This window comes from Acomys minous, assembly GCF_964271855.1.
Source record: "Acomys minous genome assembly, chromosome: 9".
NCBI lineage: Eukaryota > Metazoa > Chordata > Mammalia > Rodentia > Muridae > Acomys > Acomys minous.
The window spans coordinates 9,544,922-9,562,153 of NC_140490.1; the positions used below are offsets into that span (position 1 = coordinate 9,544,922).

General features: G+C 46.5%; 1 protein-coding gene across 1 annotated transcript in view; it reads right to left on the reverse strand.

Annotated features, from left to right (window-relative positions):
- The window catches only part of MAT1A (methionine adenosyltransferase 1A), a 19,129-nt gene extending 2,317 nt beyond the window's left edge, over positions 1-16,812 (reverse strand). Inside the window, exons 1-8 of the mRNA XM_084795879.1 lie at positions 16,521-16,812; positions 16,053-16,437; positions 10,833-10,910; positions 9,165-9,287; positions 6,576-6,688; positions 6,064-6,207; positions 1,381-1,599; positions 174-356 (exon numbers count right to left, since the gene is read on the reverse strand). Coding sequence (XP_084652005.1) covers positions 174-356; positions 1,381-1,599; positions 6,064-6,207; positions 6,576-6,688; positions 9,165-9,287; positions 10,833-10,910; positions 16,053-16,146 — 954 coding nt within the window. The 5' untranslated portion in view covers positions 16,147-16,437; positions 16,521-16,812. The remainder of the gene's footprint in view (positions 1-173; positions 357-1,380; positions 1,600-6,063; positions 6,208-6,575; positions 6,689-9,164; positions 9,288-10,832; positions 10,911-16,052; positions 16,438-16,520) is intronic.
- Between the last annotated feature and the right edge of the window lie 420 nt (positions 16,813-17,232).

Genomic DNA, 17,232 nt, shown 5'->3' on the forward strand with positions numbered 1-17,232 from the left:
CTCTCCTTCCCTAGTTTGCCAGGGCTCCAGCCATAGTCGCCAACGTAATATATGCAGAGTTCCAACCAATGACAAAAGGAGGGCTTTCCACTGGGCCAGCATCTCCTTACTCTGGGCTGAGCTGGAGCCTTTGGCAAGAACAGGAAGCATCAGTGTAGATGGGGGCAACCCACCTGGACGAGCACTCGCCGGCAGAGGCCAGCCTTTACCAGGGACTTGGCCACCCAGCGGGCAGCATAAGCTGCTGAGCGGTCCACTTTGGTGTAGTCCTTTCCAGAGAAGGCACCTCCACCATGAGCACCCCAGCCTCCATACGTGTCCACAATAATCTTGCGGCCTGTGACACCTGCATCCCCCTGCAGGACGAGACAGACGGAAAAAAGATGAGAGCCGGTGAGCCACGGACAGGCGGTCTCAAAGGCCCCTTTTCATCAGGCACAAATCACAAGTTCTCTTATCCCAGTCCTGGCATTGGCCAGATGTAAATCAGGCAACCTGCCAAAGCCTCATTGGAGAGTTCAGAGGATGGGCCAGAGGTCATCTGGGGTCATGCTCTCACTTTTGAGTCCATCCTAAGAGGCCGTCCATAAGAAACTGTGGCAGGTATTATACTGCAGTAAGTACAACCCGGGGCTGTGGTCCTGACCAGGACAGCCATATCTCTCCCTTCATAAGTGGGCTCTGTGTAGCAGTTCAGGAAAACACCTCAAAAAGGAGCTGCATTTCACAATCTGGGGAGAATACTGTTGCTCTCATCCTATCTAGAGATCCACCCTTCACACTTACCTAGCTAGACTTCAAGATATCCTTCCAGAAAACAGGGACTTTAACCTTTCTTTCTGCCTGATACCCACGCTATTTGATCACAGAACCTGTTATTGCCACTCAACTTTGTGGCTGACAACACCCTCAGCTCTGCCAATCCCCACCTCACCAGTCTTGTGTGCATATGGGAGAAAGGAGCCACAGGTGTACCTTCTAGTAAAACCCAACTCTGCCATCCTGCAAATAATAGCTAGAGACCTCCATAGCAAATATCCAGCAAGTGCTGCCTAGGGAAGGCAGGCGCGAGCAAACGCTGGAGAGATAAGTGAGTGCCTGACCAAGGTGATGGTGGCTGTGGGTAGGCATGATGGCATTTGGAATGAGAGCTTGTCAGCGCTAAGTGGGAGACTCCTATGGCCCTGTCCCCCTTTTTACATATTGACAGATATACAGAAGGTCTTCAGTATAGGCCAACATTCACTGGGCACATTTAGTTCATGGTCAAACACTGCTGGGCTACCCAGAACCACATCTTGTCATCTGTGTACTCTGAGACACAGGCAACCTCTTCACCAAGACCCAGCAACAGGGCCTTATCTGGAGACAAACGCACACCTGTGGACCTCCGATGACGAACCGCCCACTTGGCTGCAGGTGGTAGATGGTATTTTCATCCAGGTACTTGGCTGGCACCACAGCTTTGATCACCTGCTCCTTCAGGGCCTCTCGCATGGCCTCCAGTGTTATGTCTTCGTTGTGTTGCACAGAGATGACGATGGTGTGGATGCGCACAGGGATGACGGCACCATTATCCTGCATGTACTGAACGGTTACCTGTCCATCGGGGGAGACATTGTGAGGCCCAGGCCTGAGCACATGGTTCCCAGGCACAGATGCCTAGGAGGCAGGCTGAGCTCCTGAGGGACCAAGAGAGTCTCCTTGTCTTTAAGGGCTCTTTTGGGGAGTTAATATGACACATTCTTCGATACAGGCTTTCTCTGTGTAGTCTTGGCTATCCTAGACTTGCTTTGTACACCAGGCTGGTCTCCAACTCATAAAGATCTGCCTGCTTCTGCCTCCCGAGTGATGGGATTAAAGGCATACGCCACCACCACCCACCTCAATATGACACATTCTTATATTTGTTAATGTGCTCAGTACTGCGAATGACAGCGTAAGGAACACATACATGGCACTATCTTTCAACTCCTCTCCTTCTATCTCAGAGATTGGTAGTGCCAATTACCCTCTCTGTCCAAAACCCTCTTGCCATTTCCCATGGACTTCCCCTACTTTTATAGGGGAACACAGGAATTCGCAAGCGACCCATCATTGGCAGAGACAAGGATACCTTGGTCTTAGAATGTGAAGGACCAAGAAGGATCTCTAGACAAGGCTTTATTTGTTGGCAGGTAGAGCCTCTGAGAGACAGAGAAGTGGCCCTCCATCCTCAGTGGATGGCCCTGGAAGTACATTGGGACCAGCAGATTTTGCCAGCTATAGAGACTGAATGAGACTCTAGTACATGGCAGTTAGGCTAGAAGGGCAGAAAGCTTTGGTGCTTCGCCAAAAGAAGGTAAAGTGGTGCACACTTGGGTTGGGGCCAGGATCGTGCTTACAAGGTCTGGGCAGGGCAAACCATGGAAACCCCTCAAACACTCACCACGACCATGTACAGTTCTGTCCCATCCTGTATATCACCAATCAACATCTAAGACATCACAGTGAGGAGGTATTATGACCCCCACTATACAAATGACATAAACTAAGAGACCAGAGTTTATTTGCATCACACAGCCAGTTTGTGAAAAGCCCAAGAGCCAGACCTTGCCCAGGCTGAGCCAAAGCTTGTCACTCTCGCCGAAGCATGGACAAAATGCTCTTTAGAGACTCAGTCCGCCAGTGAAGTCTCATTGGGCACAGACATCTGATATGTTACATGGCATGGAAAAGCAGGTAGGTCCCCCTGAGTTTGAAAAATAGAAGGGTTAGGGGGAGCAGCAGATGAGGATTATTAAGAAAGCAGCAATGGGTGAACAAACTGTGTGTGCTAGAAGCCATGCCAAGGATTGGTAGCCATTGCTGTCCATTCTAAAGACAACAAAGCTTAGGTTCCAGAGTGCAAACACCTTGGTGAAGATCACACACAAGAGCTGAGGTCTGACCCAGAGATTTATAGCCAAGGCTCTGTATAGCACGTTGCTACTTAAGGCCATTAACCATATGCTGGGCTTCTGGATCCATACAGCCTAGGACAGTATGTACCTATCAGAGCAGTATCAGCAGAGTTTAGGGACATGAGATGCTTGCAGCAGTGTGCCTCTGCTAAATACCTAAGTAGGGGTCTGGCTGGCTTACAGGATGGCATAGAACAACCTTCTATCCTAGGGTTCAGTTAGGCCCCTGCAGCAAGCAGTGCCTCGCTGTGGTGAAATAAGATTTCTGCCAGCCCAAGGTGCCTTAAACAATTATCCAAAGTCATCCATCACTTTTCAGCCTTTCAGCTTAGATCTAGTACAGCCAGTGGGGTACATATCAGACTTCTGCCCTGTGTCCTGCTGGCCCAAAAAGCAACAGAGAGACATCCAGAGGAAGAGAAAGGGCCCTGGCCATCTACCATCTGACTCTTACATCCTACACTGTCCACAGATAAGAATTATCCAAACATAGGACTCCACAAGGGGGGGGGTAGAGAAGGGTTTGGGGACCCCCAAGCGAAGAGACCCATGGCAGGCTCTAGGATCAGTTATCTTATGAAGTCTTAGGAGGAGGCTTGGTCTTGAGGTAATGCCCCAACCTGGATGTTTTCCACTGAGCCGTATTGTCTCTCTCCCTACCAGGCAAATGCCACACTGCGTCTTTACAGAACTCCTGGAACGAGGGTGGCAGAGCATAGGGCCCGAGCTCTGCTCTTATCTCCTCATGTCAGCAGATATGGGGAAAAATACACTATGGAAAACAGAGCTCTGACCTGGTACAAAAATAGCCACTGGATTGCTGGCCCTGATTCTCAGTATCAGCAGCAGCAATTTGTTCAGGTGGAAAGACTCATCCTGGTCACGGTCAACACAGGTGACAATGGAAATCCTTCACAAAGAGGCTGCAGAGGAGGAGGCCAGCTACCTTCCTGGCACAGTACTCCCTGCATAGAGGCAAAGGAGACAACTGGGCAGTGGCTCATGCCCCCCACCCTATGACAGGCATATATATTGGCAGCTTATGGAGACTCAATGCATCCTCTCAGAAAGGGGAGTCCTACTAGAACTCAGTGCTCCTGAAACTTGGGAGCCTCTTATGCAGAGGACATGAATGAGGCCTTTTCTATTGCAGCTGCAGTCGCTCAAAGCATTCCTTCTGACCCCCTCTTAAAGGACAGAAAGGAAAGTTCAGGAGACATTGTTGTCTTCTTCCCACACCTGCTCTGGGGTTTTCTTTCCTGTAGTGCCCCACATTTATGAGACCTTTCTTTTGGTACCCCCACAGTCTACATGTTAGCTTTCCTGTCCCATAACCTCCACCAATGCCTGAGAGATGCTGGTGGCCCCATCCCCACCTGGGAAGTCATACAAATAGCACAGGGAAGTCCCAACAAAACGTTCTATTGGGGCCATAAGCACACTCACTTGCTGGAGCCAGTATGAGACCTCTGCCCAGAGAGAAGGTATGTATCTGGGTAACTGAAATAACTGGACAGGGCTACATGTACCACACTGAGCCATAAAAGCATGTGCACCAATTACAAGTGCAGGAAAAAGGAAAGACCAGTCTGGTTGGGGGGGGGGGGCAAAAGTGGCCTTCACAGGGATATGAGCTTTGCGGTCCCCAGAGAAGAAGCCCAAATAAAGGATGGAGTGTAAATGGAATGATGACAGTGTATTGGAGATGCCAAGAAAGGGGAAGACAGAGGACAGTTACGGAGGAATACCATAAAGGTCTGAATGCTGGAATGGCAAGTGGATCCTGCTCTCCACTCATAGAAAGTAGAAACTCAGAAAATTCTAAAGATGGTGAAGATAAAGATGAGGACAAGTTTACTGCAGTTCTCAGGCAAGGAGAGCCTTTGTGGGGCATAGAACACTGTTGCTGGCTTGGACAAGAGGGGACCAGTCCAGGAAAGGCTGGGCTGCAGAGAGACGGATGCTCATCTGGGGAAACATGGGATACTGGTACCGTGGAGACAGATGGCACCAAGCAGAACTGGGGAACATGTGCTCCACCCAGTCCTCAGCTGAGTGAAAGGTGGCAGTGAGCAGCATATGGCAGGCTTTCAGGACACAGCTTGCCAAGTACGTAAGAAATGGGGCTGCTGATTTGGAGGGACTAGAGTTGTTGGAAGACTTAGGAGCCAATTGTGAGGAGAAGTGGAGAAAACATGTCGGGGAAGATGTACCAAGACCTTAAGGCATCACACTTTGGGACATGGAAAAGAAGCCAGGGCAGGCAGACATTGGCCAAAGGCCACCAGGAGACTAATGAGTGCCAGGGGGCCTCCATGTGTGCTAGTGCTTGTGTCATCACTGCCCTTTAAATAGAAATGGGTTTCAACATGACAGGGGCAAGGAGATCAGGACCCATAGGGCTAAAACTGGACATGTCAGGGGTAAAGCATTTTATAAGAAATAAATATAAGGAAAGGGACCCTAGAGAGACAGCCTGCTCATGGTGGGAAGACCTGTGTGCACATAAAGGCAGGGACCACCATGTCTGAAACTGGTGAAGAAGTGTATAGCAGGGGTTTAAAAAACCATCAGAGTCTACATATGCTAACAAAAAAAGAGACACAATTATTTTTTAAACCTGTCTGATTTTTTTGCACATTTCATAATAAAATTTGATGAGCATTAAGAATTGGAAAGTGTGGCTGATGGAAGTGGGAGGGAGACAAGGGATGATAAAAGGGTATATAATCAAGTGTGTGTGTGTATGTGTGTGTGTGTGTGTGCGCGCATGCACGTGCATTGTGTGTATGCATTGTGAAATCATAAAAGAATAAATTAAAATAAAATAAATATAGATATTTCACAAGCACCATGGCATCGGGTGGTGGTGGCACATGCCTTTAATCCCAGCAGAAGTAGACAAATCTCTGAGTTTGAGGCCAGCCTGAGTGAGTTCCGAGATAGCCAGGGCTACACAGAGAAACCTTCTCTCAAAAAAATAACAACAATTTTTTAAAAAGGCATTATGACAAATGACAATAAATATGTATTAAGTGGGGAAAATGTGGCTAGAGCTAAGCTGGTTTGGTATACTTGAAGTTCCTCGTAGGGAGGTCTGCAGCTGATGGATGTGGCTCACCTGGGTTTTAGAATCAGGTCTCAGCCAGGGAAGGACACCAGAGCGCCTCAGATCTGCCATCCGGGTGTTGAGTTTGTGAGCAAGAATAATGGTGAGAGGCATACATTCTTCTGTCTCGTCAGTGGCATAGCCGAACATCAGACCCTGGAGTGGACACCTGCCTTAGAGCTCAAGGAAGCAACAGTCCCCAAGTCTCATACTTTGTTTGGTGCTTCGACAGTTGTGGGGTACCCCCACAGAACATTTTGCTCTGGGCATTTTAGAAGGGGAAGACATTGAGATGTTGCCTCTGACCCCACCACCACTCTGGAAGGAGGAGACAAGCCTATGTCCTGTCACCAGCAAGTACGGCCTTCTACTATACAGCCTGCCGTTGCTGCCAGGCTTTTATACAGCAGGTGTAGCCTCTTCAGATCTCTAGCATGATGAGGCCACCCAGCTGGCTTCTCTTCGCAGATCATAACTCAATGCAAACAGCCCGCCCTGGTCCACCCCTCACAGTGGTGATTTACCTGGTCCCCTGCACCGACATCCTCCTCATTTCTGTCTAGATGGACACATTGGGCAATATCTGGGGACTGTTGCTCCAGAGCCACTAGCACATTGCAGGTCTTGAAGTCGAAGCCTGGGCAGAAGCAAGCCAAGTGGGGACATGTGTCAAGACAGGACTATATGTTTCTTGGTGGACTTCTCAGTCACTGATGTGACATTTAGTGTTAGGCGAGGTGACCTCTGGTTCACCTCTGAGGCCTGGGATGTTGGAAGACTTCATATTTGCCTCCATGTTCATGTAGAACTCTCTTAAAAGAGAAGATTCTCTGTGATATGTTTTATTGTATTAAACTACACCTTGGTTTAAAAAGTATGTCCTGCACAGAAATGTGACAACCCACAGCAATAACACAAACCATACAGCACCAAGGACACTCTAATGAGTAGGTATGCAACATATGGCCTTGCTCCCTTGGGTGTTCCAGAGGAACCTTCCACAACCCCATTTGAAAATAAAAGCACAGCCAGGCACAGTGGTGCATGCCTGTAACCCCAGTGCTCTGGGGGGGTAAGGCAGGCAGATCTCTGTGAATTCAAGGCCAGCCTAGTCCAGGCCAGCAGAGTCTACACAGAGAGAGGGAGGGAAGAAAAGAGAGAATATCACTGCAGTGATTGAAACCAAGAGTCTTTCCAATGTTGTCACTTAGAAGCCCAACTATATGCCTTATCTGTGTGTGTGTGTGTGTAAGCCCATCCTGAATAGTAAGTACCATGTATGTAAATCATCTAGAAAGATTTCTAGAGCTGGGGTCCTATGGCAAAGCTATACCTCTGGGGCCAAGGCTCCCTCAGTAAAACTGCAGTACAGAGTTGGGGGCCCACTTGTGGCATGAAGGGTGCTAGCTCCAGGAGGCCTCACTAGTAGCAACCCCTGTCAGGGAGCGAGAACACCTTTAGACAACAAACCTAGGCCTAGCCTAAAGCAATATGTACTTTTCCGCCTCCCCTAGGTATCTCTGGATAGAATGTTCCCCCTGTGGCTCCTGCCCACACATCCAAACTTGACTAGCTCCCAGTTAGCGTCCTTGAACATTTACTCATGCAATTTTACTCCATTATTGCATAAGGTGAAAGCAGATTCACACAGAACACCTCACAGTGGGTCACCTGAGGCCAAGAAGTTCCTCTACTCCAACCAGATGGTCATCTTTGGTCTTTCCCTCTCCCTCACCCCCACCATTCCACACTGAATTTTTTTGGTGTAGAAATCAATGAATTTTCCTTAGAAAAGTGGCAAAGGGCTCTGCTATGTGCATTAAGACTTTCCTATTTTGCCTTATCATTGAGTCTAAATAATACATCTTCCCAGTGCTAATCGAGTTCAATTTAGCCAGAACTGGGCTCTGTCACTCAGCCAGTTCCAGAGAACATTGCCTCATGGGAAGTTTCTTTGTTAGCTAATGCAAGGTGGGGTCTTGCGTAATATCTAGATGTGTATAAATAAACTGACTTCTTGAAGTGCCATGGGAAAAGGCTACACATGGTAACATCTCAAAACACTGTTCTCCGGGGTGACGAGTTTCTTCCATGAAGCCCACATGCCTGAAGGGGAAAATAAGCTTGCATGCACCGTTTCTCTTGTCAGCCATCCTAAAACACACCCATGCCCAAAGGAGAGGTCTTTCTCATGATTGCTCAAGGTCAACGCAATGGTCTCACAATGACCTCTGGAAACTGAAAGACTCAAAAGGGGAATGTTTTAAAATAAATTAATCTGAAAAAATTAAAAATGAAATGACATGAATCTCTATTGCTAGAGGCTATAGTAGAACCATGACAAAGTTGCGTCCGAGCCCTATCCAGGAAGCTGGTAAGGATAAAAGGCAATGGAAAACCCACCAAAATGTCTGTGCAAACAGGTGCCCATGCCCTGGGTCTTCCGTGGCATCCCCAGGCTTGGCTGTTCCCTGGTCTGCCCAGGCATAAGCAGTGCCATCTGCTGGGAAGCCCTCGTTCTGTTTCCATTACCTGGTGCTTCCTGGTCTCCTCACGTCTTTGCCTGGCCTGAATTTCTTCTCTGGGTCTCTGTTCTTTCACCACCTGGCATAGGTGCCAACCTAGGTTTCACTGTCTCCTTCACCTGTGATCAGGCCCAGCTGCTTGAAAATGAATGCACTGTAGCTCAGTGGGAAGTACAGGAGCACCCACCCTGTGGCGTCTCACTGTGTTCATACTCTAGACCAGGATATCTTCCTTTGCATAAAAAGCACACAAGGTTTCTGGAATGATGAAGTCAGATGACATGGAGCATGTTGTCACTCCAGGACAGCACCCCCTTCATTAGGAGCTTCATCCAAAACCTCCACCAGCACCAGGAAGGCAGGGTCTTAAATGAGAGTTGTCAATAGTGGGTGGGTACATGCTGGCCCCACCCAGCTGCAGTCCTCCAGAGAAGATGGCCAGACCTTGCTCTAAGGCTGTTTGCCCTCCTGACAGGATGTGCATTTCTTTAAAACTGAAGGATCAGATTTGACTTCATATAAGAGGTGGATCCACTAGACCTCTCTACTAGACCTACATGCACACAGACCCAGCAAGCGCATCCTTACCCTTGGCAGAGTCGTCATAGCCAATGTGCTTGATGGTGTCTCTCACCACCCGCTGGTAGTCAATCATGGCCACTGAGGTGATCTCCCCACACAGCAGCACCATCCCTGTCTTGCATACTGTCTCTGTAAAGGAAAAAGGGTAGGTAGCAGTCATGGGCCAGAAGCTCAAGTGTCTAGACATCTCAAGGTGGAGATGAAAAGGCTCATTCGGGACTTCAGGTGGAGTAGTTTCTAAGAAAGAATAGCTGCCAACAAAAAGAGCAACCCCAGCACTAACCACTAAACATCTTCAAGTGCTGTGGAACAAAGAAGCTTTGGAAAGAAGGAGTTGTATTTGAGTTTTGTGCAAAGTACTTACTGCTTCCGTTATCTTGGACAACCTAATGAAGCTGTCTCCAGTAATGTGGCTTTCATAATTAACATGCTGAATGCATATGGCGCATCCTCTCCTAACACACACATGAATGCGTGCATGAGTACACACACACACACACACACACACACACACACACACACACACACACACACCATGATGTCAGAACAAGTGGGATCCTGATCCAAGGATCAAGACATACCAACTTTCCCAAAAGGAGTTTTTCTTTAAAAACTGGAATTGTGTAAATATCTACTGCGAGAGACTCTTGTGGAATCATTAAGAACAGGATCAAGACCCTTAGCTAAGAAGTTGGTGTGGACAAAGTGTGCCCAGATCTTCCAGAAAATGTCACTCTTTGTTTCAAAGCTATCAGGGTGAGATCTACCCCCAGAGTAGCATGAGGACCTGATGTCCATGACATAGTTGAGATGCCTCCAGAGAAGGGAGAAAGGTCTGTACAGAGGACAGGACACAGCGCAGACACTGACAGTGAATGCTGCTCTCCACACTGAGGCCTCCTACAGCATAAGCTATGGCAAAGATTCTGGTGCAACCAGCACTATGTCCCCATTATTGAGGTCAGAGGTTGGCCCTTCTGTGCTCTGGAGTCATGGGCTATGTTGTGTGCTAAGGCTTCCTGTCAGGCAAAGACTCAGTGCTGGAGAGCTCATCCCGCAAACATCAGTCAAGGTGCTTTGCCTACATGGACTCCAGGAAACATTGGAGGGCATGGGTGTGGACAAGGGCCTCAGGGCTTCACTCAACACTGACGACCCTCTGGAAAGTTGTTGGTTTGGTTCTGGACAGTTAATGGAACTGTTGTTCTTTGTTGCAAGTAAATAGGATGCATAAATTATTTTAACATGTAAGGCATACCACAAACTAGGGAAGGAAATCAGAGGATCCAGGCATGCACAGCCATCAAATGAGCTTCTTGAGAGCCTCAAGCAGCTTGACATTTCACTTCCTCTGAAGGACTCACCCAAGAACATAGAAAGTCCCCCCTAACCCCCAGTGAAACCTGTGGTAGGGAGGCCATGTCCCTACCCAGCCCTCTGCTAGTTATGGTGGTGATGACATCTAATGTCAAACCCTAGTTGACATGACTCTAGTTTCATGGTTAGAAATGACGTCCTCCCTGATACAACATAGGAAGGTCACATAAAGAAGAAATCGGTAGACAGGAGGACATTGACTTTGGACTTGAGTATCACTTTGTGATTTTATATCCACCATGAACTGCTCTGTCCAACATTCTCAGGTCTCCAGCAAGAAGAGAATGTGTCTCTTACCACAGGCCACCTTGGCATTGGGGTCTTGCTTGAGGTGGGCATCCAGCACTGCATCACTAATCTGGTCACAGATCTTATCTGGAGAAAAACAAATATGAAGTGTAACAAGCTACACATTTGTTAAGCACGGCAAACTTAAAAGCTAAAATAATTAGATATCGTATCAGTCAGCCTATCAAATCCACCTAGTGAAGATTTTTTTAAAGGCTATTTTCTTAAATATTAGAAGTGATAAACATTTTGTCAGATGAGTCCTTTTGTAGATTTTGAATGTTTTACTTACTCTTAGATAGCTTCATATATGTACATGGTATACGTTGATCATATCCAATCCCTATTGCCCTCTTACTCCCCTCCATCCCTTTTGAGCCTTTTTGTTAGGTCCCTCCCCTACTTTGTTGTTTTGTTTTGATGACCCACTGAGTTCCACTGGGGTTGCCTGCATGAGCGTGGATGTGGTGCTATTTACCAAAGCATGACAGACTTGCCAGTGGGCTATACCACAGAAGCAAGTGACCTTCCCTCCCTTAGCAGCCATTAAGGGCCATGACAATAACTCCTTGGCTAGGTGTGAGGCTTCATGAGCCCCCAGAAATGAAAAATATTTTGAACTCTTAATTTCTTCTAATATCTACCTCATTTTGGATGGCATGCATTACATAAAGTCATAGAATTCCTTGAAAGGAGAATACATTTCGAAGCCAGCTCTTCTGAGAATCTAAGCAGTTCTCTATCACATTATAATTAAAAAGGCTTTCATTTGCCAAACCTATTGACTAATCCTCACATCTGAAAAAGTTATGGATATAGACTAAACTCCTTCATACCATCAGTAAGATTAGGTACTAAGTCCTAAAACCAGACAAATGCCTTATTGTAGGCGCCATAGATGCAATCTATTGGATGCAACCCACAAAACCAGGTAGACGGCAGCACCCATGAGAACTCCGTGAGGGAACCCATAGGCACCACTGTTGTTCATCAGAACACTACCACAGGGCTCTCAAATCCTCCTCTGGTTACTCAGCCTCCTGCAAGTCAGCTGTCCTAAGAGCGGGGCTAAGATGGGGCTGACAAAGAGTCAGGAAGAGGTGGGAACTGACATCGGTCTGTCGTTTGCCTTAAAGGAATCACATGGTCTAATATGTAGATCACCAAGTAACATTGCTCACAAATTCACACCAGCTGGACAGTTAAAGTGTGGCATATGCCTTTAATCCCAGCACCTGGGAGGCAAAGGCAGGTGGATCTCTATGAGTTCAAGGCCAGCCTGGTCTACAGAATGAGTTCCAGGACAGCCAGGGCAACACAGATAAGCCATGTCTCAAAAAAAAATGTGTCTACTAACAAATTAAGAGATAAAAGAGACTCCCATTTAACAAAGATTGCCTTTCACTTAGTGCTCAAAGTGCCCCGAGAGTCTGCCCTATAAGAATTTTTTTAAGATTTATTTTTAATTGTATATGTGCATGTGTGTAATCTGTGTAGGAGAATCTGCACATGTGGGCACAGATGCCCATAGAATCTTGAAGAGAATGTTGGTCTTCTAAAGCTGAAGTGGATGCTAGGAACCAAACCCTGGACTTCTACAAAAGCAGTGAGCACACTTACTACTGGGCCTCTCTCCAGCCCAGTAGATTACTTTTGAGAATTCAGATCCTGAGTCACAGAGTTTAGCTCTCAAAAGTAGATACTAAGACATAAATTTGCCATTTTGAAATACATGATGGAGCGTTTCTATCCATCCTCCTGTCAGTGCTGGACGCTGGCTTTAAATCCAGGTAGGTGTGAGTCCATAGCCTCTGCCACTCCAATCAGTAAAGGCCTCCTGACATCCTGATAAGAATTACACAGTGGCCAATGTTGCCCTGTCAAAATGCCTAGAAGCTATTAGTAGGTTAACTACAGACAGACATCCAGAAATCCCATCTATTTAAGGGGTCAACTCACACAGACACCACTATGCAGGAAAATATGAGTGTAGGCAAAAGAGTCCAGCAAGGTCATCAAGATAGCTGCTTAATAATTCCTAAATCCCCTGAAGGACCTGCCTCTCTTTCCTCCCTCCCCCTCACGTCTGGGATATTTGAGAGGGTCACACAATAAAGTTTACCTTAAGCTTGCTATAAAGCCAAGGGCAATCGTAACATCTTAACTCCCCTGTCTACAGCTTCTAAGTATTGAGATTACGGTTCAAGAACAACTTTTTGGGGCAGGGATAAAGACATTAAGTCTAGGGCCTTGCACCTGCTAGGCAAGCTCCATACAACTGAGCTACATCCATCCCTGGAAGGGGTTCTTTCTAAGAAATCTACTCAGGCTTCCAAAGCTTCTATCATTCTGTAGGCTCGAGACAGTCACTTTGTCTTTCTAACCTGGGAGCATTCAGTCAAGGGATGGCAAGCAGCTCACCAAGCCTTAGAGGAAACCAACCAACATGGGCATTTAATTTACAGTGGAAAGTCAATGGTGAATGAGACAAACTGATAGGCTACCATTAAGGATGCAAAAACAGTCAGTGGATTGGCAAGTTTTTATGCTCTGTCCTCTAAATAGATTGCTGCTATGTGCAACAGGCCACACTTGGGACAAGTAGACACTGGGAAGAACTCACTTCCTCTGGGCATAGCAAATTCTTCTAACATGTGGATAACTTTCGGAAACTATGGAGCCGCCAGTGTGTATCAGTGTGTATCAGGTGTGTATCAGTGTGTGTCATGTGTATTAGGTGTGTATCAATGTGTATCAGTGTGTGTCAGTGTGTATCAGGTGCCACAGATGTACCTACGATTATAAATAGACCTGGAAATTGACATATAAGGAAACATGATGAGCATGGCTATTTACATCAAAGGAAGCCTCACACTAATTAATCTGACCCAAGGTTTTTCAACATCTGTACTATTGATATTTTGGGGCAAATAATTCTTGGTTGTGGGGCTCTCTCATGTATTGTGGGATATTTAGATCCATGTCTTTTTTATTAATTTATTCAGATTACAACTTAATTGCCATCCCATCACTTGTACCCTCCCATTCCTCCCTCCATCTGCTTTCACCCTATTCCCCACCCCTAGGTCTATGACCAAGGGGGACCTCCTCCCCTACTATATGGTCATAGGCTATCAAGTCTCATCTGAGTAGCCTGCTTATTTTTTCTTTGAGTGCCACCAGGCCTCCCCACCAAGGGGAGGTGGTCAAATATGGAGCACCAAAGTTCATGTCAAAGTCAGTCCCCACTCTCTACATAACTGTGGAGAATGTCCTGTCCATTGGGTAGATCAGAGTAAGGGTTCGATGTTTACTATTGTATTGTCCTTGGTTAGTGCAATAGTTTGAGCAGACGCCCCCTGGGTCTTCTTGTGGGTTTCTAAGATCCTCTGGGTCCTTCAATTTCCCCATCTCCTATATTTCTCTTACCTAGAGTCTCAGTAGGATGTCCTCACATCTATCCCAATCTCCTGGTAAGTGAAGACTTTTGTGAGATACGCCTTTTGGGCTAGTGCCTAATTATAAGTGATTATATACTATGTGATTCTTTCTGCTTCTGGGTTAGCTCACTCAGTATGACCATCTCTAGTCCCATCCATTTTTCCACAAATTTAGGGATTTCCTTGTTTTTAATAGCTGAGTAGTATTCCATAGGACATATGCTCAACCATGTTCATAGCAGCCTTCTTCGTAATACCAGAAGCTGGAAACAGCCTAAATGCCCCTCAGTTGAAGAATGGATAAAGAAACTGTGGCACATTTACACTATGGAATACTACTCAGCTATTAGATCCATGTCTTTTTTTATACAACTTCTTTTTTAAATATTTTATTAATTTATTCATATTACATCTCAATTGTTAGCCCATCCCTTGTATCCTCCCATTCCTCCCTCCCTCCCGCTTCCCTATGAGTATATACAGGGGGAGGAGGTCCCCCTCAGTCACAGACATAGGGGAGGGGAGTAGATCCATGCCTTGTCTCTACCCAGAAGGAGTATCCTGCCTCTAAGCCCTAGGAAGTAACAACCAAAAAAAAATGTTCCTAGACATGACAAAATGCTCCATAAATAAGAGGGCCAGGGTTGCCTTCAGTTGAGGACCATGGGATAAAAGCACACAGGTATAGTATCGCAAAAGTCCAAAACCAAGTTTCAAGGTACAAAGTTAAATTTCTCAAAGAAAGAAGTAAGGTGGGAAAATTAGACTTGGTGACAAGTCAACACACACCATAAACACTCAAAATGAGTAAGTGCTTAAGTCCTCAAATCAGTGTGCTGAACCCCAGAGTTCCCCTAGAACAGTGGTTCTCAATGTGGTGTTCCCAAAACACAGAAGCAGAACCTCCTAAGAAGTTGTTACACATTAGAATTAAGTCTCTACCAGGACCTACCAGATTGCACACTGTGGGAGCACTTCCCAGCCATTGCCTCCATCGAGTCTTGTCGGGTGATGCTTCTGTCCTACAATCAGAACTCCTGACTACCTATTTGTGGCCCTGTCACTGAGAACAGTCCTCTCAGGGACCACAACAATGCTTCAATGTTCCTCTACAGCAGTTCTCAACCTCCCTAATGCTGCAACCCTTTAATTCAGATCCTCATGGTGTGGTGACTCCCAACCAAAAAATTATTTTTGTTGCTACTTCACAACTCTAATGTTGCTACTGCTATGAATTGTAATGTAAATATCTGTGTTTTCTGAGGGTCTTATGTGACCATGTGAAAGGGTCATTCGGCCCCTAAAGGAGTCTCAACCCACAGGTTGCGAACCACTGCTCTTTAAGACGTTATGCTTATGTCAGAAAGCATCTCTGAGATCCTTGTCATCATCTGGAGCTCCATCTCAACGCCCAATAGGATGCAGGGCTATTGCTTTCTAACCTATGCATGGTTTATGTGCAGAACTTGCTCCTGCTTGGGGACCACTCTTCATTGACTTTAATAGGCCATTGATAATAGGTGAACACTCTACTCAATATATATTATTTAACTTAGTTCTGTTAACACACATAGTTTACAACCAGGCCCTTGTTGCTGAGGCACTGAGTGAGCAGCATCATGGACCTAGGTTTCAAGATGGGTGACAGCTTCATAGCTATCTCACACTCTGCAGAAAGGCTCTACAGCAGCAAATGAACCTTGTTTTTTAATGTATCTAGTAAAAGTGACTCTCTGGGCACAGGCTGGGGGTGACAGGCTTGCCTGTGAGTTCAGGACAACCTACTTACCTGGATGCCCCTCTCCTACAGATTCTGACGTGAACATGAAGGCTCCTTCTTCACTTAGAGAATGGTCACACAAGCCATCCACAGGTCCATTCATTGTGCCACACCTTTTTCCGACTTCACTTCTCCAAGGTGACAACTTCAATGCTGAAACTTTGCCTGTAGTCTTTTGTTTTTCCTCTCTCTCTCTCTTTCTCTCTCTCTCTCTCTTTCCCTCTCCCTACAAAGCCAACAGGCTTCTCTTTGGCAGAGTCACAGGGATGACTTCTGCCTAAGTGACTACGAGCTTATGAGAACAGGGTAAGGATGGGCAAAGAGAGAGAGAGAGAGGATGGAGTACAGATGTGGCACTCCCTTCGGCTGGTCACAGCTTGCTCCCAGGTGCCTCCTATATATGGAAAAGTGAAAGTGCCTGAATGATCATGTAAGGACATTGGAGGAGTCCATTTACTGGGAGGGGAGTCTTTTTACCTTGAGGAATTTCAGCCTTCAGCTCTGATGTCTCAAGTGGGAAGCCTGCGGTCCAGGAAAGCCAAAGAAGGTTGTGTAGACTTCGTGGACCGGAAGTGCCTCTTGGACTTCCTTCAGCTCCCTAGCTGATCTCTGAGCAGTCCCAGCATTAACATCCCACTCTGGAGAGTTGGGGGCCTTGGAGCTACCGACAGAGACACACAAGCAGCCAGATACTCTCCCAGAGATTTGGTATGAGCTAAGGTTGCAACACTGCGGCTCCGCTGTGAGAGCGTTTCTCCACCCCCACACCTGATCTGGATTGGGCTCACCCCCTCTGCCTCCTCAGGGCAGAACAGGAGCCAAGAGCGTGCACCTGTACTCTGAACCAGCTGTAGCATTACACAACAGACTCATTTTTGTTAGAGGAAAAGCTTCAGCGCTTACATTTTTTTTTTTCTGCCAAGTGAAATCACCCAAACTGTCAATGTGTCTAAGAGACCTGCAAACAAATTAGCAAGCAAGGTGTTTGGTGGTGGTGATGGTGGTGGAGGTGATCCAGGAAACAAAGATCATTACTTTCTCAAAATGAAAAATCTGAGGAACAGATCTGTTATGTGGAAATTAGTATTCAAGTTTAGCATCCCCCAACATGTGATAAACTTCCATGGAGTCAGTTTTGTTCCTCTCATAAACACCCTGTTTCTATAAACTTCCTTATTCTTTTTGCTTT